This window comes from Melopsittacus undulatus, chromosome 5 (genome assembly GCF_012275295.1).
Source record: "Melopsittacus undulatus isolate bMelUnd1 chromosome 5, bMelUnd1.mat.Z, whole genome shotgun sequence".
Classification (NCBI taxonomy): domain Eukaryota; kingdom Metazoa; phylum Chordata; class Aves; order Psittaciformes; family Psittaculidae; genus Melopsittacus; species Melopsittacus undulatus.
This window is the reverse complement of record NC_047531.1, coordinates 68,654,124-68,677,851: the sequence shown is the minus strand read 5'-3', so window position 1 is coordinate 68,677,851 and position 23,728 is coordinate 68,654,124. Positions and strand designations below refer to the sequence as shown.

At 39.7% G+C, this 23,728-nt stretch overlaps 1 protein-coding gene across 2 annotated transcripts in view; it reads right to left on the bottom strand.

Moving 5' to 3' along the window:
* SYT1 (synaptotagmin 1) overlaps positions 1–23,728 on the bottom strand; it is a 131,755-nt gene that overhangs the window by 3,880 nt on the left and 104,147 nt on the right. For both annotated transcript variants that reach the window (XM_005147910.3, XM_013128731.3), the window contains exon 7: positions 3,499–3,632. In XM_005147910.3, coding sequence (XP_005147967.1) covers positions 3,499–3,632 — 134 coding nt within the window. The remainder of the gene's footprint in view (positions 1–3,498; positions 3,633–23,728) is intronic.

Sequence of the window (23,728 nt, the reverse complement as noted above, 5' to 3'; positions counted from 1 at the left end):
GTCCCATAGAATCCACATGAGCCCATCTGTCACAGCTGATAGACAATTTTCCCTTCACTTAGACTGCAGCACACTGGCAGGTGAGGTTCAAGCCAGGCTTCTGTGTACACATTTGCGTGCACAAGCACACATTCCTCTCCTTCAGGCCATTAATACTTGCTGAAAGAGCACAAACAGCAGTTCCTTCAGTGGAGTGGTGCTCATCCCCAGCAGCACCTAAAATATTAACAGCCTTGGGCTGATTTTACTAATTTATAAATGACTCTTTATAGGAAGCTTTATTTTTAAAGATGAACATACAGTTTCTTTTCCTGATTCCTTTCTATCTCATGGTAAACAAACACAGCTACTTATTGTAGTGTGAATGTTGTGGACAAAGAAATGCCCTGAAACACATTTCTTCTAGATATTTTTTTCCAAGCATCGGGTTTTTAAATTTAAGGCTTTAAATACATATATAGTCTGGATTTCTTACTAGAATGATTAACCTCAGTGCTTGCAATAGGAATATCTTTAACTATTTTAAGTATATCTGCAAGACCAGGCCCATGAGGTCTATTTTATAAAGGCCATTCCCTTACAAGATTGTACAATTCACTGAGCCAGAGAAAGATGATTTCAACAGACACTAAAGTATTTATATAGTTGCTGATGACAAAAGTGTACATCAAACTCAAGATTCTCTCTCCCCAGAGCACTCATGATAAAAGGCAATATCCTGAAGCAAATATTTCTAGATGCCAAAATCATGTTTCAGTGCTGCTGTTTCCAATACGTTCACTTCTAATGTTGATGGTACCTCCCAAAATGAGCATTTATGTTTTAGATGCATGGTACAATCACAGATATAAAAGGTAAGCATGAGACTATTATTTTACGGTACAACGAAAACGTTGCCAGCTGTATCTAGAAGCCTGGGGGCTAGCTTCTACTGGATTTTTTTTTTTTTACAACAATGAGCACTGTAAACAAAAGACCTTTTTCCTTGCTCTATAAAGATGTAAAAACTGCTAGCTCAGGTTATTAACTCTGAGATGATTTCCACTTCATGGTCTCTGGCTTTAATCTACAGAAATATGTGAGCATGTCTTTGCCTTTGTATCATGTATTAAAGGCACAACTGCACTGCAAAACCCAAGAGGTGCTAGCAGAAAGCACTACCTCTGCTAACAAACACTTGGATTAGCAGTTCTCTCACTGTGATTAAGCATTCTTTAGACTGAGAGGGCCTAGAGATGTTGCTGCCTAGAGAGGTGGTCTGTCTTACCTGTGGCAAAACACGGGCTTGATCTACCTTGTAGCAACAGGATTGACTTCCTAAGTGGTGTTCTCACATTCCACTTAAAGACTATCACTTTCCATCTCTCAAGAGCCAGAATCCATAGTCACTATTTAATTGTTGAAAAAGTTCATGTTTGGCCCATTTTAGATTACACAGATGTACTGCTACTGAGCTACTTTCCCTCCAAGAACTCCCTTGTCTTTGCTCTCCAAGAATCAAGGAACTTGTATAGCCATTAGTTTTTATTTGACTGTAAAAGTTTGCATAACGGCTTTTACATGAATTACACAAAATTCACAGCCATTCTTACCATATTAAGTCTAAATAACATTTAAAATATGTTTTTCTAATGATGAAATCACTTCAGTAGCCATAATGAAATAACTTCTAAATATAATCTTAACTCCAGAATAACTCAACTCCAAAATAGACTGGCGTACGACCAAAGTCCACAATTAAAGATTTGAAATTGAGGCTATATACTGAAATAAATAGCTATAAAGTCATTGTAATAAACTTATCCCTCCCTCTAAAGAAGCAAAAATTTAAACAACTAAACTGCAATGCTTTTTAAAGGGTCTATATCCACCTTACAAAACTGACTTTGAAGGCAAAATGGGCAAGGACGTACAGAATGCACCTAACCATGCCAAAGCTCTGATCTGATAACTTGGAGGTTCCCATTGTACTCCCCAGGCCTCTCCCTATTTGGAAATCAAAGCATTCATTGTCTGAATTGACAGAGAGGCTCAATTTGTTTAACCTTTTTTTGCCTCTGGGTCTCTGATGCTTGTTATGAGACCTTTCACATGCACTCAGACCAGCTTTCTTTAAAATCAACAGCAATTAGGCCCCACTGGATTTCCCACTTTTTGATTCCTAGAGTCCAGAGGCAGCTGTACATGATGTGGGGCATGTAGAAACTCTAAACAGGCTAGTCATGCATTCAAGTCCTACTGCTCACGTTGTCTAGTTTTACTGTCTTTATTGGTACCAACTCAACAAAAAACAAGCACACAGCTTAAATGTAGGCCTTGGCTCCTGGGCATTTCTCTAGTATGGTTGCTATCAAAATCCAAGATAAGAGTCTCAAAAGTCTCTCATCTCAAAACATACTCTCATCTAATCAAGAAGGGGACCCCAATTTGCTAGAGGCCATTTAAATCCATTTAAACTACAAGTAGCATGGCACCTAACTCATACCTACACTTCTCTAAAGCCACTAAAGGGCGTGTGCCCCTGCCATTTTATTTACGGACAAGAGTATTTGCTTATGACATTGATGTTAGATACAAGTTTAAATTCCTTTAGGGAGGAGAGTGAATTGGATGCAGGTTTCCCACATGCCTCCTGAGATTGTTAAGAAGAGCTTATCTCTTGTGAGAAGAGGCTAGCTAACATCAGAAGTTGTTAAATCTCACTCTGATAAGTGAGAGGTGCTTTACTTCCCACTATTCCAAAGGCAGGTAACTAAGTCCCTGAAAAAACTGACACAATGCCTTGTCCTGGTATTACCCACTACTAATGTAGGTGACTTCCAGCTCATTGTGGTCACTTCTGAGGCCCCTAATTTTAGTCACTGAACTCTCCAGCAGTAGTACCTGGGCAACTGCTGTTATACCCTGCGGTGCTAAGAGAGCAAGTCCTGTAGTACTGACCCCTGAGATTCTCAAAGGCCTGTTTCCAATGGACATAGGCATCAGTGAAAAAGTTTTCATGGTGTGGTGAATAACTGAAAAAAAGTTGTGATTAAATAAATGATGTAAATCATGTGTTTTACTTAGGAGAGACGCTGCAGTGCTTTTAGTAAACAGGACTGATAAATGCAGAGGGAACACAAATTTAACTGATGATGCCAATTTATTATTTCAAATAGTTTGGGGGGAATTGCTATATATCCACCTGTTCCTTTAGCCCTGTGCTTTTTTTCCTGGCACATTCATTCAGTATCTCCCTGTAGATTTTTTTTTTCCAGAATCCATTTTATGTTAACAGAAAATGTCAGTTATCCATTTTTAACTGATGAATCAAAGCTTCTAAGTACTGTGCATTTTATCATTTCCCTCTTGAAGCAGTCACACTCATCTAACGTAGCATGGGGCTGGCACCTAGGTGCTAATGAAGGCATGCACACGTGATAATTAACCAGATTCCTGTTAAATATTTATAAGGGCTGAGAAATGGAATGCAGAGGGAAAACAAAACACTGACATTACCTGAATTTGCTCGAATGGTACTTCAAAGCTGAAAGACTCATTGTAGTAGGGATTCAGAGTGTTCTTTTTAATTGTAGTCTTTTTCTTCTTCAGCCTCTTACCATTCTGCATCAGATGGATTTTCACATAGGGATCTAAGTAGTCAAGAGAAGAGGTAGAGCTAAGCAGGGTAGTTCAATGTGTTTTCTACAGACCTTAATCCCACACACTCGAGTTGATGAGATAAAAAAAGCAATAAAATCCTTTAGCAACAAACAGCTTGTATTTAAACAAAGTCCTAATTTCCACTATAGAAAAACGCCTGTACAACTGTGAAGTGTTCCTGATGGAAAAAGGTACAAAACATTTATTGCATTATCTTCTTAACATCACAATGGAGGGGCAAATTCATGCCTAACTTTACTCCATGGCTCATTAACCATCCTGGAAGTGTTTTTACTTCAACATTATTTACTTACAGAAAACATTTCTTAGCAGCAGGACTATGGAGTGGTTTTCCCAAGACCTGTGAGCATGGCCAAATGCACACATGGTGGGCACAGTGCTTGGGTGGCTGGCCGCTCTGAAACCACACAGCAGCTCTTCACATCGCTCCTTGGGCAGGAGCTGCACCATGGTTTTTCCATCCTCTGACCTCCCCGTTGGGCTGCGACTGACATAGTGCAACATCCATGGGTCTGGTGTGTGACCAATTGTATGGAAGGAAGGGACTTTGCCCATTAAATGCTTGTTTCCTACCTCAGTGCTGCCTGCAGCCAGGTAATGTGCAAGCCACTGTATCGGTATATATTATGAACTGGTTTTGCCACTCTGTATTGGATTTCAGTGGTTGTTTTGCACAATTTCTGGTGGTGAATTAACAGAACCAATCCAGTTCCTAATCAGGTGTTCCTCATGCAAACACAACTCTTACAGATGTTATTGCTGTGAAGTGATATCTCGGTGGCTATCCTTTCAATGGAAGTTTTGCCTGCTTAAAAAAATTAGTGCTGTCAGGCCTTAATCTGTTACAAGAGTTAATGTTCTCATTTACAGAATGAACTAGAAGTTCTTAATGGCAGTGTTAATTGTCAGTACCTTCACTGAGCGCAGGTATTTTCCTGTTTAGGTCTACTGTGAAGCACTACTTAAAGCATCCCAAGCTCACCCTTTTCAACAACCTGCATGGTACTCTCACAAAAATTTGGGTAGGCACCTCTCTTGGCTTTATGCAACTTAACTGTGACGTAGGTCAAGGCAAGACTTCCTTCCCTCTAATGAGCTGGTAGGAGCTATACAAAGTGCCAGCCAGCCACAAGTCATCTGTGGGATACATAAAGAGAGCCTGCATGCAAATTATCAAGGGAAAAGGCTTCTTTCCCTTCTGAGAAAAGGATCGGGCTATAGAAGAAGAATGAGAAATGAACGCTGAACTTAAATCATATCATTATGAGCTAACCATGCTTTATGACTGCAAGGAAATTCATGTTCGGAAGAGTAATTGCATTCTGCTAGAGTCAAAATATGCCCTACTGTGAAAGACTGAGATATTTGAGATTGTTAAGTTACTGGAGTGACTTGATCACAGTCTAAAGTACTTCTGAAGGGAACATAGTTTTGGTAGTGGGCTTTTGAAGCCAGCAGACAAGGGTATAATAAGATACAATTGCAGTGAGAAACAAGACAAATTCTAACTTAGAAATAGTAATGTACTTTAGTACTAAGACTGAAACAGCTGGAAGAGCTTCTCAGTGAATGTGATGAACTCTTACAGAGGGTTAAGATTCCTTCTCCCTCAAAACACTCAAATTCAAAATAGATATCAAATCTGGGTAGACTTAGACTCAAGGCTAGAAGGGGGATTGCAAGGGTTCCTTCTGGATTCAGGAATATCGTGTGAAGAGCAGAAATGCTAGCAAAAAACCAACAGAAGTATTTTTTTTGGTTTTGAGTACTGAGCTCAACATCACTGAACACAGGGTTTTGAAGCTGGAAAAGAGGCAAATCTGGACTCCTTCAACATTAGTTGATACTTGAGAAAAACTCACCTATCTAATTACTTTTGCTGAGGCTCCGTGCTGAATGCACAATTGTTTAACATGAAAATGATGTTTTAGGTATAACCAATATAGGGTAAAAAAGTTTAGTAGTCAAGGAGGTATGATGTTAGGATATGGAAATGAGGGAAGAAACTGCTAAAACATAATCTAAGTAGAACAAGCTGGGAGGCTAAACAGTACAGTAACATATTATTATTAAGTCGATTAGAAAGGAAGAATTCTATTAAAATAAATGCATTCAATATAAGCCAATCCTTTACTGACCTGTACTTGTACATGCACAATATACACAGATTTGACAATTACTCACATGCCAGTAAGGAACTGTAAAACAATGATTCTTACAGTGATGCAGATACATTCCTATCTCAATAAACATTCCATTCTGGAGAATAATATTTTTAACTTAGAACTGTAGTGTGTGTGAATGTTTGGAGTCTATGTGTACGTTCACTTTAAGTGATTTGCTTCTACTCATTTTCTAGATTTTCTATCTTTATGCTAGTATTAAAGCAAAATCTGACCACGGATAACTCATGGCCACAATACAAGGCCCGGAAGCTAGTTTTCTGTGGTTTCTTTTTCATGTCCTGATCACCTTCTTCATTTTGTCTCTCTGGGGGCTGAGTTAGTCAAATGCCAGTTGTTTACTATGAAAGATACAAGTGGTATCAGACTGATACTATACTGCAGAGTTTCCAGTGGCAGAGGTCCCAAACAGAGCACAGAAGGGGGCATAACACGTGACAATATCCTTACCTTTCTTCATCCAAGAGTAGAATTGTCCTAATCCAAATACAAATTGAATGCCACTTGATTGAAATCATGTTCCTTCCTTTCTAGTTTCAGAGGAAGGTATTAAATAATTTTACACATCACATAAGTGTTTCAAATCAGAACAGGGTGTCCAGCTCAAGTAAGTGTATGGGCCACAAGAGATTTTAACTAAGTCTATCCTCGACAGACTCTATATCCATTTTCTACTTCTTGGAAATGTCCTGGTCTTACCTCATTCTCCCCTCTCCTCATTCTTCTGTGTATCATATGTCTGTCCCTTCACCACTGCATTATCTCCAGTTACACTCTCTTATATCCCAGGACATTAACCCCAACTCCCTCAACTCTCCAGAAATCTGCCTGTGACCTACACAGACAACCGGATACCTAAGAACAGACTTTCTTGCAACTTCATGAATAAATCTCAGAAAGAGATTCTCTTGCACCAAGTAACAGAGGCTGAACTGCTTGGAGTCAATTACTGGAAGAAGGGAGGATAATCAAAAGAAAGCAGAAGCCCTGGGAAGTGCCAGTCTCCAGTGATTTTTCTGAGATAAGGTTTAGTGCTAATGGAACCATCTTTTCTCTCTACTTGCAACACAACCTCAGTGCTGGCACCATTACTCATGCTGAGTAATACTTTAATATGTAAATAGTCTCACTGAATAAGTGAGACTAGTAAAGATGACAGAACTGATATTACAACCCAGCAATGATAAATCGTCTGTTAAGTGCAGAGGCTGGGTATAAAGTGCAGAATTCTTTTGACCAAGTAGGAATGTCTGCATCTGATGTCAAGGAAAATAAATAAGCATTTCTCTTTATGTACTGTGCATAGTTATTCCACAGTAAATATCTGTCTTTGGTCAAACTATTTATTTATTTCTCTCCACTGATAGGAGACAGCCTATGTGCGTTCATATAAACAGTTACACTTGGAGGGATTTCAAGTTAGAAGAGAGGAACATCACTCTGTTTTTCCCTCCAGTTTTATTCCTTTCACTTAAATGGGGATTTGGGTCCACATTACATCCACAGATATCTGTGGATGGACCTTGCCATCTATCTGGAAGAAGGGATGTTGCATCTAGAACACCACAGATGTCCTGCTGCTGAAGGAGACAAAATGGCTCTGTACCCTTTGCCTAATAATTCATTTAAGCAATGCGTGGGATTAAATAAAATTCTGCTGTTTATTCCCTCATTAACGGTCTACCCATGAATGCTAAAAAGATGCACAATTTATAACCAATTGTGCATTGTAAACTTTAAAGCAATGTCTCAAGGGAGGCTGCTGAACAGCTTTTAAAGCACTGGGGGACCAGCTGACACAGTTTGTTTTCCTGAAGTCTGCAGTATGTCTTTCCCTGGATTTTGTAGTAAGATGCCAATACATTATTTAAAAGGCAATAGAAATGGTATGTAACATCACATAAAGACTTCTGGAGTCAACTGGACCATCAACTGGACCATGAAACTTTTACACACAATTAGAACCCTCTTAAAGTAACCACTAGTTCATTATCATCACCACATTGTAGACAAGATGCACTTCATTATTAGAGATTTTACAAAAGCAGACTTTACAGCTGAAAAAACACCCACAACTCTAAAGAAGAAAATTGTGGCTAATGACAATGTCTGAGGAAAAGGTGGGACTTGAGAATGACTGCTTCTCAGTGGATATTAAGAGGAAAAATTTGTTATAGGGATCAGAAGTCAATGAAGAGTCCTTTTCCACCTAGGTAGGAGAGAATTCAGCACACAGACTTCCAGCAGTACGGACCTTCAGCAGAAAACTCTCAACAACGTACTCAGGTTGGCATGGTTTAACTACAGTGATTTATTCTGAATGCAAACAGAAAGATGGTACCCATGTTTGTTAAACATTTTAAAGGCTTCTGTAATCTAATCAAAATATGAAAGAAATCACTTAGAAAGTTAACAAATTTGAAAGATGCTATGGGGATAACACTGGAATTGAGTGCGTGTGCAATTACAATCCCGAGCATATGTGCAGGTTTAAGGAAAAAAAGTCCCACACAGCTCTGTGAGGTGGGATCAGAGAAAACTCTCCACAAGCCCTGAGTAAAGCCTAACATGATTGATAGGAAAAAAAAATCAAGCTCAAACAAACCAGCTATGGATAGAGCCAAATAAAGTTTCATATGATGAAACATTGTAATAAGAGGTTCTCAGCTGAAATGTAGAGAGAAAGAAGAAATACAGTGCCAGAATTGCCTTTAGCTATATTTCTGTCTTCAAAATGCTTGGGGTAACAGGGTTCTAATTAGCACGTTTTTCCCCATTAGAGGAAAATTTATGCCAAAGCAGTGTCAAAGCACACATCACCGACGTCTACAGCAAAGGTATCAGCAGACAGTTCTGGGAAGCAGAATGGATTCCTGAAGAGCGTGGAAACTGATGCAAGAAGAAAATCAGGTTTGGAAATGCAGCCTTATAAATGCCTCTGACAACATGATTAGGACAGAGGTACTAGTAGGGCCGATCATTAGTTCTATGCTGAAAAGCTATAATTACTCTCATCATGCAGCATGCATGAGCTGCAGAGTGCAGTGGGGTGGAAAGCTGAGGAAGGGCCAAGCCAGAGCCTTAGACTGTAGCTGGAGGAGTGCTAGTAGATGCAACACTGCACTCTTACACTGTTCCTACTCTGTGCAAATGCCCTTCAGATGAAGTTTTCTTAGCTTGTGGGAATGGGCAGCAGGGAGAACAGCAATTTTATATGGCAAACAACTTTATTTTCTACAGATGAAGGCTGACAGCATCAGCAATACTTGCATACTTGCTTCTGCCTTTGGAGAGCAACTGCTGCAGTTGCCAGAGCTGTGCTATGGGAAGCAGCAGGGCTCTAAATGCAGAGCAAATCAGGATGAACTTTCTCTGGAGTTCCCACAGATGTCCTGATTTTTCCCAAGGATCATGGAACATGCTCCCTCCACGGGCATATAAATCCTCTCCCTAGAGGGGGATGATTCACATAATGCCTGTGGTGTCCAGGCCATGGATAGTTTGACCTGACTTTTTTTCTTCTGGTTATTCATGTATGGATGACAGTGGATCATTAAAGTCTCTGAAATAATGAGTTTAGAGTGATATTGTGCCAGTATTTTTTTTCCGATGAATAGAAAGCTTGTAATGGGAAGGAAAGCCAGAGGGGGAAAACGTATTATCTGGGGAAGTAGCAATATGAGGTACAATTACTAAGAAGGAGTGCTATGGCATATTCTAGATTAATGAAAGTTATAGTTTATACTTATTGACACAAGCTGTTGGGCCTTCTACCCTCCTTCACAAATGAGCAAATTAAAGTTGGAACATTATTTTTAAGGAGAAGACAACATCTCAAAGGAAATACTGGAAAATGTTCTTATTAGAAACAATTCTCTGAGCATGAAATGTGGGATTTGTGAGTTTTTTCTCACCATGTTTCCTTGAAAAGAGGATTGTTGCTCATATTGTACTTGTTAAGTCTATCTATGCCCCATGGAGGCTGCTCCAGATGCCGTACACGCACACACAGAGAGTAGACTGGCCACCAGGCCCTTTCCTTCTCACGTTATATGTCACAGTATAACAAGGTAGATGAGTTAGGATTACATGTTTCCATCAGCACCCTTAAAAGAAAATTCTGTAACACTGGGTAATTTATTATTGAAAATATTTGCGATTTCATGTTCAATAACATCAGACCCATTATCATAGGAATAATGGAGTCAAATAATCCATTTACAGTGGGGAAAAAAGAGTTGGTATTTATAAAAACTAACAGCCTGCCTATAATGAAAAATGTCAAATGAAGAGTCTCAAAGCAGTCTCAAAATAACAACTCTTCACTGCTGCTGTGCAGTTAGATGAACATCAGCTTGCTACTGAAATGCTTAACTGAGAGAACCAGGGAGCCTTGGGAAGAAGGAGGTGCTGTAAACCCGACAGCGTGTCAATGATTCCCTCACCCGAGAATCCCAAACTGAGGCTGCAGAACATGTAGAGCTGACAGTGGAAACAGAAATGTTCACACTGGCCTTAGGGCTACTCAGCCAGCACTTGAGTCTGCAATTCCACCCACAGTGCTTCCAACTGGAACATAACAACAAATGTTACAGCACCAGATGGGGAAAAGAGCAGAAGACTGTAGAAAAAAAAGCAGCCAAAACTCTTATTTAAAACCAGCACAAATTAGTGCTTACGAGCTTATGATTAAGTTTACTGCCAGAGCAAGGGCAGCTGATTTGTCTCTCGCAACCAAGCAGATCATTTCAGCGTAGTTACACACAGTCAAATAAATAGTTTTATAAAGCACAGCAAATGTGGGTTGAACCAACAGGAAAATGCACCTTGAGTTCTGGCTGTGGTAAACACAGAACACTCTTGTGGAAAAGCAAAGTAACTCAACCAAGCACTTCATAAATATGATTACAGAGGAACTACAAGCATCAAAGCAGTCAACCTTGCTCCCTGTATGTGCACCAAACTCTGGCAGATTGCTGAGTCTGAATTTATGTAATGCCTTTGGATGATACAGAGAAAAAATTAATTACATTTATATATATTAAATTGGTGGCACTGAAAATGCCCAAAGATGATACACAGAGGCTTGAGATTCAAAACGCTGTCCTCAAGTGAACTGGGGAGCAGGAAAGGGGAAATACACATCAACTGAGGAATAACAATAGGCAGAATAGTGGAGAGAGAAGCAGAAGCACATAATGTAGAAAAATGCAAACAACCCAAGGTTAAAGAGCAGACCAAGTGGGATGTTTTAGCAGAAAACAACAGGATCTGGGTACATAATGAGGTATCGCGCTGGAGTGTTAGGAAATACCTTGAAGTCCTCCAGATCTGTGTTGGCTACCTAACAAGGCCATGCGTGGGTTTATCCATACTTCAGGATGGGGGCAGAACTACCCTACCTCCCTCTGAAGTGCATGCTGCCAGGTAGAGGCCACAATTCAAGCATCAGGCTGAAAAGGCAAGCACATGAAGAATATCAGGAGGCAAAGGCTGGGGTTTGAAAGGGCCAGACACCTGGGTGGAGAGCTGCCTCAACAGGCCTGGAGAAAGCATGATGGAGACGAATCACACTTCCTCTTTTTGGGTCTCTGCTGTTTTCTTACAGCTGTGCTACCTTAGGGGTTTTGGGCTTATCCATTTTGTCTTACAAAAGGAAAGCAATTAAACTGGCTTTGTCCTTCCACCCCTCTCTTGCTGATAGCAAAGAGGTTAAACTGCTAATTGCTAATTTAGGAAATGCTCTCCAGACCTCTCTGTCAGCTGAAGGACCCTGAACTTACATTTCCCACCTCTGGAGAGAGTGAGACATGGTTGTAAGCTATGTGAAACAGATTCTCAATCGGTATTTTTTGTGCTCCTTTCAATTACTTCAGTGGCGTGAAGGCTGGTACCAGGTCTTCTTTCCTCAACTACCCTTGTCTTCCCTGCCTGTGTGACCATCACCTTTGGGCCTCTGCTCTTGAGGATATTTACTGCATATAGCTATTTGCCTGTGTCCTGAATGGTGGTGGAAAGGCACCTACTTTAGGAATCCCAGTAGGTAATGCTGCAACTATCAAGACTTTATGGGGCTTGACTGAAAGAAACACAGGGGGATTTATAAGTTTGGGTTAGTCAAGAACTTCTGTTTGCATGGCAATAATTCTCTGTCTTTCCAGGTTTAAACAGACTGCCCAGAGGAAAGGTTCTGTGCTACACAGAGACATGGGAGAGGACAGGCACCCAAAAATAACAGGGAAAAAGCATGTAGTAAAAGGCTCTGCTCATAGAAAGAACTGGCTGACAGGAAGTCAGGTCACTCAGAAAAAAGGGTAGATGATGTCTATTCAAAAATAATGTTTTGCCACAGCCAAGCACTGAGACACCTTTACTTAGGACAACGTTACGGACACTGCAGTGTGGTAGGGAGCCACCTTTCATGTGTGTCTGTTTTCTTTCTCCAAAAACAGTTGACACTTTTTTTCCCCTTTATAAACTGGTGACTGAGAACAAACATATTCCTCTTTTGGTTACTCCCCTCCCCCCTAAAACCTACTCATCACAAAACCCCCAAAACCCAAACCTGGGAGCTGTGAGGAGAAGAAGTCCTAATTTCAAACTGCACTGAGGGCAGACAGGAGTTCCAGTATTACTGGGTAATAAAAAAAGCCACATTGGAGTGAGCGGCAGTATTCATTCAGAGGAATTACTCAACCCTGAAACACAGAGAAACTCTATTAAAGCCCAAACTTGGTCTAACTAGTGTATTTACTGTAGAAAAACCATGTTTTGTGCTACAGACTTCGTGTCAACATCGTCACAAGGTTTTATAGCTTGACTACACATCAGCATGGTACTACTGTGTTGTGATAGCCTTTACATGGAAAAAAGTGAATATACCCTGCTTAAGGGTAATCTGCATCCTCTCCCACAGAAGGTTAAAAGCAACACACTCAAGGCGAAAGGCCACATATTCCAAACCCTCACAGTCAGAAATAATGTTGGGTGAGTTGGGAGGAGAAGCATAGGACAGAAAAAATAAAATAGCAAAGCAACAGGATGTTTTATCTATGTATGAGAGCAGAAAACACCCAATCACCTTAGCTCATATAAATGAGTCACCAGAAAAATGCAAACCAATATACTGCAAAATACTTCTGATGTTTTTAATAAAAACTTATTGCTTCGACTTTATAAATGGGCTTTTCTTATAGAGGTAAGCTTTCAGTCTTAGCGTGAAAGAAATGATTTTTGATTCAGATGATTAAACTAGAAGCAGCACTGAGAGTTAGTAATGCAGGAATGCTGCAGTACAGAAGGAATTAAAAAAAGTCTTACAACATCAGTGACTACCGGTAAAGCAGCCTGATCTGACTTCTTCACAGCTGTGAAGCCAACCCTAGCTATGCTTTATCAAAGTTGGTATTTATTTTAGGAGCCTATCAAGACTTTCAAACTACATTTCATTCATCAGTGGCTGCATATAAAGGGAGTCCATTAGCATCTGATTTTCAGTCTCAATTTGAAAATACTCCTACTACTTTTTTTCCGATGAGTTTATATTTATATAAGTACCAATTCTCATTCCATTTTCATTATTTTTGTTAGATTTGTGCTTTAAGGAAAAAATGTAAATGGAAGCAGGACTGCAGTCCTGCTTTCAGCCCACAAAACATGAATGCATTCAGAATTATTCAGAGAAAATACTTTACAGCCCTCTCCCTCAGTTGCCTGCTTCCCAACACATCCAGTGTCTGTTAAACAGGATTTTGAAAGTATTTTGGGTATTCATATAGGCTATTTGTGGCATCAACCTCATATATGAAACCTAAAGCAACCCATGATATATTTATACATGCCTGTTCAGATACAGAGACACATGAAACGTTTCCCTACTCTCTGCCGAGAGCAAAGGCTAAGGACACATCCTATTGAGGTGCTTCCTGAGGGTGAGGAGAAGACTCCTGAAATACTGCAGGGCAAGAACTGCATCTGCTCAGGGAGTAGAAAGGGCCATTATGAATGGTGTTTCCTAATGCTGTTGCAAAGACTGGCTTTGCTTTGGATTAAATTTAACCACAGTAAGGGACAAAAGCAGGTTTCCTTGGGATGGGCAACATCTTCATCTCAATCCCAGCACAAGAAGTTGCAATGTAGGCTGAATTTATCAGCTGAGTTCAGCTAAGTTGTATCTGTTTTTCGAAAATGACAGCTGAGTGGAAACCCCTTTTGCAGTGTCACACACACACAAATAGTGTTGAAAAGCCTGAAGGTCAGATTTTCAACTTGGCTGCTTGCAGAGGAAGGGCTGGGAGGCTGCATGCCTGCTCGCATTCCACATAATGAGAAGCAGTGACCTGAAACTTAAGGTAAATTTTTACTCAGATGAGAGTAACATCTAGATTATGGCCCCTGAAGAATTATAGAAGTGCTCAAGTCCTTGGTAGAACAAGCAGGTTACCTTGTTTGTTTATGCCAGAGGCTGAAAGAAAGAACATGACCAGGAGGTATCAAGGGCTACCATACAAGGTAGACTGAAGAACAAGTATTCAAGGCCAACAGCATCTGAAGTAAGAATGCTCTGCTGTTGAGAACATTAGTCCTGCAATAAGATAAGAGGACAGACAACTTGATAAATGGTGAAAGATGGAAGTATTTCTGATAACATGACCATTAGCTCATGCCCCAGTGTACTCAAATTCTTCTTCAAATTGTCCCAGCAATTTAATGGCACAAATGGATATTTGACTGACATGTTCACTACTTACTGTACACAACTTTAGCTTAAAAAGCAGTCAAATATGACACAACCTATCAGAAATCCAAAGGTACATGACAGTTTTCAGCTTGGATACCTTCAATAAATTTATATAGCAGATATCCAATTTGGTACAAGAGTGGTAGAGCAATCTGATCTTGTGCTTCACTGACAAACCATGTTGAATCTGGGCAGGTCAGCATACTTCTGTATTCTACTTCATTGAAACAAGATCTTGATGTAGTCTTGTCAAGGGATCACGATCTGTAGTAAAATCAAAGAACTCAGGAATCCAGAGAGCACATATGAATTTCAGAAACCCTTTGGCTCTTCAGAATTGCAGGTAGGAATATCTGAAAAGACAAGCCTGAGTGTCTGTGGTTATTAGATGAGGAGGAGCAGGAGGATGACAGAGGAGTGAAATTGCCAAGTGTTTTTATTTGAAATCAATAGATTGAAACCGTTGTAAAGGAAAGGTGGCTGACACCACTTTCAAGGCAGTAATTGTTGTGTCTAATAGAGAATATAAACAATTTCAGTGAAACTAAGCTTGAAAAGCAACGCTCTTTTTAAGCAATGCACGCCAAACTCGAGTAGCTGTTCAAAGGTATCAAGTATTTGGAGTTGTAGATGGGTACATTTTCAAAAGTATCTAACTCCAGTTAAAAATCACTGGTAAGAATGTGAACAATCAATTCCCCTGCAGTCCCAGGCTTCAGCCTTCCTCTGGAAACTCCTATGGGGTATTTTCCGGCACTAGTCAGTACCTAAGTGACAATAGGCCTCTTTTATTGTTCACAGGAGGGGACAGGGGTGGGAAGGGGGGAATAAAGTCCAGGCAGTCACTCATCAGCAATAAGAAAGAATTTAGATTTTCACTGTTTAATGTACATGCCAGTAATGGCAATCAGCAACCAGTAATACTAAATGTGTGGTTTTCAGGAAGACAGGAAGTTCTCCTGGCAGAAATGAAGATCACAAATGTTGAAAAGAATGACCTAAGGAGAACTGAGGTTTTCATTATAAAATGAGAAAAGACAGATTTAGCAAACAATAAACTTGCCTTTTGGATACCCTCAGGAGAGACTGAGGGAGAGAGAAACGGAGAGAGAGAGGGAGTGCCTGTGGTTAGCTTGCCATTAGCACAAAGGAAAACAACTGCAGGGCTTAGGGAGGATTTAGCTTTAACAAATGCTTATCACAAAGTCATGTCACTGCACACTATTGTTCTGTATTTGGAATGAAATTAATTTCCAACCCCATATTAACCTTTTGGAGACCCTGCTTGATGGAAGAATTTAATCCTTTGGATTCTGGTATGTCACCAGCAAAGGCCATTTCTAGATTTGGCAAGTTTGACAGCCTATTACCTGAAGAACACTTTATTAAAGGGGCAGAGGGTGTAGGGGGAGGAGGAAGGAAAATAGTTTTCCTTCCATAATGGGCAGCAAGCATTTCAGAGCACTCAGTGTGTTTAATAAAACAGGTAAGAAAAACAAAATAAGAGGGGAAATCACAAGTTTTTTAATTCCCATAGCATACTATTCCTCCTCTGTGCTATAATTAATCCATTGATATTGTGCCACCATGCTTTCAATTACACATTAGTATAAACTTTTTGATGGAGAAAGTGTTTCCCAAACATATTGAAAAATATGTTTTCTGATGTGATCAAGAAAGGCCATTCAGCTGGGTAACGGGAAACAATTCGTAGCCTTACGGTAAAGTAAGACAAAAGCAGTGATTTAGAGAACAGTGAAAGCAGGGATTTCAGCACATGTGGGGAAGCCCATTTTCTGGTGTTTATTAGCATTAGTGCAACAATTGACTTTGTTGGTCTCTGCAGGGCTCTTTCCCTACTGCATTCCAGGAGCTGAGAGGAGCTGCTGTCGCTACCATATTAGGCATCAAACCAAGTAGCTAAAGCCCCTGGCTGAGCAGAGATAAATCGACAGGGAACGTGTCTGCCTTCCAGCCAAATGAGAAAAGCAAAGCCAGTGAGGAGACAAAATAAATAATAATTAAAAAACAAATCCTAAGCAGTAGAACTGACTGCTGCTTTATCTGTTTTTACTTTTATCATGCTGCCGACTGAAGTAGAGCTCGAAAGCAGATTCACAGATATAAGCAAACCATGTTCCTTACATTTCTTTTTTTGCTGCAGAGTGAAATAATCCCAAGATACATATCAGTGATCAGCTTCAAATATTTTTAATGCATTCTTTTTGGCTGGAAAAACTTCATTATACTGTGGTGGAGCCAGTGTAAACTGTTCTCACTCAACTGACATAACCTTCAGTTTACAGCCAGCATGGCCCTTCCACCAAGATTTCCCATAGTCACAGATGTAGTCACTCTTTAACAAGGTGGTCAGCCTTGTAGTCCATAGGAAATTTCTCCTGAAGTACAAGCTTTGCTAATGATGCAGCTCTCTGTGTGTGAGGGCAGAACACAGGACTTGCTAATACATTTCCTTGTGTGTGTATGGATGTGAGAAACATTTATTAGAGATGGTCTGTAAGATAACTAATCCATTATGCCATTGAAGGGTGCAATAAGATGCAGGCGCTCCAGATATGACAAAGGACCACTGGGGTTTGGGGCCCTGGATCAGACTCATATACAGTGATGTGCCATATCCCTTCCTGCCCCTCAGCAGCCCACAGGGCAACCACTTCACCTCCTCTCACATGGCACAAGTACTCACTCCCCTGCATATCATCACAATTAACAAAATCAAGGAATAGGTAAGGTTTGGGTTTCTGTTCTGAAATCCAGGTGAGCTTTGTTTTTAGCATCTGCTATTTCATGGAAAGAAAAGTCTGGACAGTAAGAAAAAATAGGTAGATGGATATATTGTTGAGCAACAACAGTATTTCAGCCCTTGTAACCTTGCATGTCACTCATGATGGTTGTCTCTGGTTGCAATGGGTAGTGAACTGTCATATACAATGTTTTACTAACCCTCAGCCATTAGGCTCCCATGGCATACCTTGTCTCACACAATCAAAATGAATGGAGTGATTCCCCCACAGAATTTAATTCAAAGGGTACAAACATAGTAGCACAAATCATATTTTGCCCATGGAAATACTATCACTTCTGCTAGGAGAGGTGGTTTGTGGAAGGTGATAGACTAACAATATAAAAGAATATTGCATGTGTCTTGTATCTGTTCAGGAGAAGAAAATCAGTAGGATTCTGTCAACCAGCATGTCTTCTCTGTATAAAAATAAGCAATGGCTGAGGAAATGCAGGAATAGGATGGTAGTCATGGCTTTCTATAGCTTTTGAGACAAGAATAAAGCTGCAGTTGCCTAATTATATAGTGTTCACCCTCTAGCATACCAATGTCATTGTTATCTTTCCTCCTTTCTTGCTAAGACATTGTAGTTGCATGCTCTTGTCAGCTCCAAACATGGTGATTTTCTGAAAGCTAGTCTTAACTATCTACAAACATATGAATATTAACATATAAAAATTATACATAATGCAGTTGAAATCGCATCAAGATACTTCTATCAACACCCCCAAGTCAAGAGAAGGAAAAATAGGAGCTTACAGGCTGTGATACCAAACAGCAGTGGAGTCACATACTTTCACAAGGCATCACACTGCTAAGCACTCATCACCAGTGGGAGCCTGGAAACTGGACACTGGAAGAGCCCTCTGGTGAAAGCTAAATTCAGACTGATTCACTCTGAAAGGCAATGTGGTGGCACCCGGAGGATGCAACTGGGTAACAGCCTACAGCCATCTTGCTGCTAATTTGAGTTCATTTTTCTTTTTTTCAGCTGGAGGTTGCATCCTGGTTTCTCAATTATGTTTGTGGCTGATAAGAAAAGCTGGTGTGCTGTATGGGTATTTAAGGGGAGTAGAGAACAGTGGGGTTTGAATCCCTGTTCCTTTCCATTCCATATGCTATCTATACTACTGACTGAAAAGACACAAGCAGGGCAGAGTATTTACAGAAGACCTAACTGCAGTAAGTTCATTAGTTTTTCCTTTGCAAGACAGTTACTACATGTTTTATCACAGATACTGCTCAACCTACAGAAAAATATTGTTAATTCAATTCAGAGTTAGTGTCTAAGAAGGTTTGCTGCAATGTTTGCAGCAAAAGTTGCAAGTTGCAAAGAACAGGGAAAAGATGTTAAAATATTGCTGCCGTACCGCTACATTTTTCTGTCAATTAGCTTTTCCTCAAAATAGGTAGAACACAAACTCTGAGTCTTACTTGCACACATTTGGTTTCTCTATTAGAATTCCACAAAATAAAGACTTAAAGTGTCTTTAAAGCTTTAAAGTGAGCTCTGTTATATAAATTTGCCTACAACATGTTATGCACTGCATGGCAGCATTTCAGATTCATTTTTTATAGCATCCCCCTCATTCTAACCACAGAAAATTCCAGACAGGGCTGTAAGCTAATCCCAGGGATGCTTTTCAAAGGCTCTGCATTTTCCCCCACTTCTGGAATTACCAGCATCTTTGTTTTGTAAACTTTTGAACTTGCCATAAACACATCACACCATGTTAAAGTATTATCCTTCACCCAACCCCAGACTGTGAAAATCAAGTAGATTACCAAAAGATTTGACATTTATTTAAAGAAATACCCATATATCCCAACTTTATATATTTTACGTTTTGTAAGTAAAGAGGTGACTTTGCCAACCATTTCTAAAGGATTAAAAAGCCTACTGTGTCATCTCATATATCTTCATTCAGTTTTTAATGCTGCCAGAGAGTACAAAGGCTAAGAGAAAGCCTTTTATCATTTGCAGTTATCGACTGGGCCAGAATACAGTATTAGGTACCTTGGAAACTTTTAGCTAAAACTTCTTTGCTTTGAGAAATGGCTGATCTCCAAAGTGAAGGAAAGCAAGCAGTCTAACTTCAAAGAGGTTGTTACTATTATCCAAACACCTAACACATTTCAGGGAAAAATTGTTGGAGGCACTTTAGGTAACAACCCATTTTCTGATGCATTGCTACAACAGTCTGAAAGTTTTTGGATGTCTTAAATTACTTTACGCACCAGGATGAAAGATGCTCTGGGAGAGTTTTAGCTGCCATCAATGATAAGGTCTTTTATTTAAGAAATACATATAGCAGAAGGCAAAGGTAATTTTTAAAAACTGTTGCTTCAATGAGAGTGAATGAGTGTTTTGTCCTGAGGCTCAAAGATGCACTCGATCTTAATGTTAGGGGCTTCCAGCAAAATGCAGGCAGAATCCTTTCCTCCCGACAGGCTCCTGCAAGAGCATTGTGGCATTCACAAACTAGAAAGTCAGACGTAAAGGCTGATATTAAACACTAGGTGCTAAGAACTCTGCAAAACAACCATATAAAAATGGTAGCATACATATATATATATGTATATATAAAATGTATTTTTAAAATCTTTCTACTTGCTTATGATTCATTTGTCTTCTCTTTCAGTATGCATGAGAATCCGGACCTTATTCTAAAGGCATCAGTCTGTTTACTGACCAGGATAACCCATGAAGAACTCTGATATTCAAGCCAGCAACCAGTTCCTGTAAGTACTGTATCATTAGGTAAGTGAAACTGCAAAACCAACAGTATGCAAACTTTAGGAATATACACAGATGCCAATTCTTGTGATTTTGTCACAATCCCTGATATAGAATACACTTCCCAAACCCTTATGTTTTATCAAGCATAAAATGTTATGGAGAGAGATTATGTTATCAAGAGAGATAAACAGCTTGCATTTCAAATAAAAAATTAACTTCCTTAACCATCATGGCTAGAAATAAACCTGAAAGTACAGAATCCAAAGCTTCAAATCAGGAATAATTTATTTATTACTACTTAAAATGCATTTATTTTTCAAGCCAAGAGCAAAAATTTGGAAACCTGGGTTTGGCAATATCACTCCTGCCCCCTACTTACTCTGCCTTAGTTCCCATTTCAACCACTGTCAACATGCAGTGCTAAAAGCCTTGAACGCATTGTCAGGAAGGCCTTTTACTTGCAGTTTTCCTTGATATTTCTTTTGGGAAATGTTCAGGATTAAGTGAAGTCAGAATCAGTTAAAATAAAGTCTTGCAAAGTTCTTGTTGGTGTTTTCCTCAGAGCTAGGATGGGGCATCACTAACACACCGAACTGAATAAATCACCAAAACAGATGTGGAAAAACAACCAGATCTGTACTGGCTGACTCTCTATCAGGTCAGCACGAACTCACCCACACAGGTGTTCTCACCACTTTGGTAAATATCTTTCTAACTACTGTAGTCTGTGTTACACTGTTTTTACTGTAATTTTTTACCACTAAATTTCCTATAGCTCCCATCCATCTTCAAGTGTGATAGAAGGCTGCTTTCTCAATTATTATTTAGGTTCTCTCCTGGGGAGAAAATAAAGCAATTTAGAAGACTAATCAGACAAAAGTAGAGTTTTGAAAAACCCTCCCTGCAGTTCCCACAACAAAACAGCTGTACCACATAACTCTCAGATGGTGCCTATTTATTTTGCTTTGCTTTGGTTTTGCAGAAAATCAAACTTTCAGCTTTGGCAAGCATGAAAGAGGGTGGCAAGCAAGAGAAACAGATATAGGAGAGAGTACTGACACATGGTGCATGACTGATAGCTCCTCATGCAGCTGGTCTCACACAGTCATGAGGAGAGCATTATCTGACTTATGCTCTCCCTCTGAATCACTCAAAAAGAATCTGGTCTTCTCTGCTGCTTAGAAAGGGAGACAAAGGCGGGGGGGGGGGGGGGAATAAAGCTCTGCCTACAGCTTAACTATTATCCTAAAGATTACTGGCAAGTCTGGTATCCCTCATCCTGACATGCAGCACTCATGGGACCTCTGTATTTTATCATGCTCAATTAAAAACACCAGGTTTCTTGCTCTGGGTTGTTAATGTGGAATTAAAGACTTGGAACACTTTACCCACATTTCTCCTGCTTACTCTTTATGTTCTGCCTGTAGAAGGTAACTATCTTCTATCTGTTAATAAAAACTGGATCCATCTCTTAAACAGACTTTGAGGGATCATACCCAAATATCCACATCATCTTGATTCATAGCACAGGACATCTGACTTCCACGAATAGTTGCCCATGACTGCAACCTGAATGAAGATCTTTCCTTTCAGAATTCAGTGGACAAGCTCCCCTGTTGTTTATTTTTCACTTATTTTCATTTGTACATGCAAAAAGAAAGCAGGAGCACTGTTACCAGTCAATCTGAACTTTAGCATACATGTGCACTGCTTCATCAAATGATGACTTCATCAAGATAGTGTCTTCTGGCCAAGCTAAGGATGATCTTTTAGAAAGATGCCAAACCAGATTTACAGACTTCATGCTGCTCCATTAGTTCATATTCTCTGCCTTTAAGTTGGTTTCATATGAAGTCTCATGGGATGACTCTCTTATTACTTAAATTATCAACCATCCTCAATGCTCTGAGGTGCTTTGACAGAATTTAAAGAAATCCATCAAACTCAAAAATCTTTTAATAGCTATGAGTATCTCTGAAATGGATACAGTCTTTTCTTTCTTCATATATTGATTCTGGAAGTTTTAGCTTATGTAGTAGCATTCACTAATGACTTAGGTTTCATATAAGAATTGAAATTAGCACAGTAACACAGCTACTGCAGAATCCAAAAAGTTGATTCAGTAATTGGGAACAATTATACAGTTAAAGTGCATAAAGTAGCACCTTTGAGAAGTACTCACAGCTGTTACAACTACTCATGTCACCATGGATTCAGGTAGGTACAATGACAGTACTGAATATGTTCAGCTTGTTTAAAGAAGGTAAATTCTCTCATCTGTTGATTGCAGTAACTTTTGCAAAACAGTAATTAGGAGAAGAACTGAAAAGGGTCCCTCTATCTTTGTGTCTCTCTATAGGTCTTCAAAAGGATTGGATGAAAACATGATTTAAATACTGGCAGAATTAATCAAATACAACTGGAAGAACAGCAACCCATTCACATCCAGGCAAAGAGTCAACAAAAGCAGTTGACTGGTTTCAAATGTGATGTTTAAGAACTGCAAGGTGCTAGCCAGCTAGTCTTCACATCATTATTCCTCCTTGATTTATTTATTTTTTAATCATTTAAAGGGGCCATGGAGTTATGGAGTTGGGTTCCAAAACCTGTTTGGCCTTTTCTGACAAAAAAAAAACCCAAACAACCCAGAGCGAGAGACAGAAAAAGGAAGTAAAGAAGGAGCATTGAACCTAAGGGTTAATAAGTTTACTTAAAAGGTGAAAAGGTGAAAGGGGTTGAAGTCTCTTCTCCAATTAATATTCCACATCTATAAGAGTGGAATAATTTGGGCATGGTGCACTCTAGTAGCTGATAATCTGCTGCAGAGGAGGACTCTGCTAGGAAGGAGATCTGGCTTCCTGCTCTGAATAGGTTTTACCTTCTCCAAATGCCAAGTTGGGAAATCCTCCTGGCTGTGTTCATTCCCAGGAGTAGAAAGCATGATAGGGTCAAGTTTTAAGGAACTTAAAGAGGAGTCTAAAACTAGCCCCTTTTTGAAACCTGTTGACTTAATATCCTAAACGCTTCAGCAAACATAGCTATTTTCATGCCATTCTCTCATATAATGGAAATAAAAATTTACTTCCCACAGTGTTTGTCAGTCCTCCTCTGGCATGATAAAGTAACTGTTTTGCACAAACAAGGCATCCCAGATTGGATTTACTGGCAATCAAAACCACTGCATACAAAAACTTAGATAAAGAGAGAAATAAGAATTGGCTGAGTGCTGCAGACTGCCGAGTTATGGCAGAGCAAGCACACAGTCAGTGCGTGACAGGTGAGTCAGTGGGATTTTTGTTTGAGTAACAGTGCTGAGTGACACACAGAATAAAGGCAGTCACAATTACAGCATTTATGGTCACAGAAACACAATTCCCCAGCTACAACTCAACAAAGACTGCTGATCAGTGAATATTATATGGCTCTCCCCCAGTAAAAAAGAGTAAGGACCACACTGTGATACATATTTAGATGCTGGCCTGGGTCCTGATCCCAGGCTCAGTTCCTGTGCCACAAAAAACAATTGTGCTGCCCAAAGATGCCTTTGAAGCAACCCCAGTGAGGAAACAGTGAGAAATTGATTCTAACAAAGCAAAGAC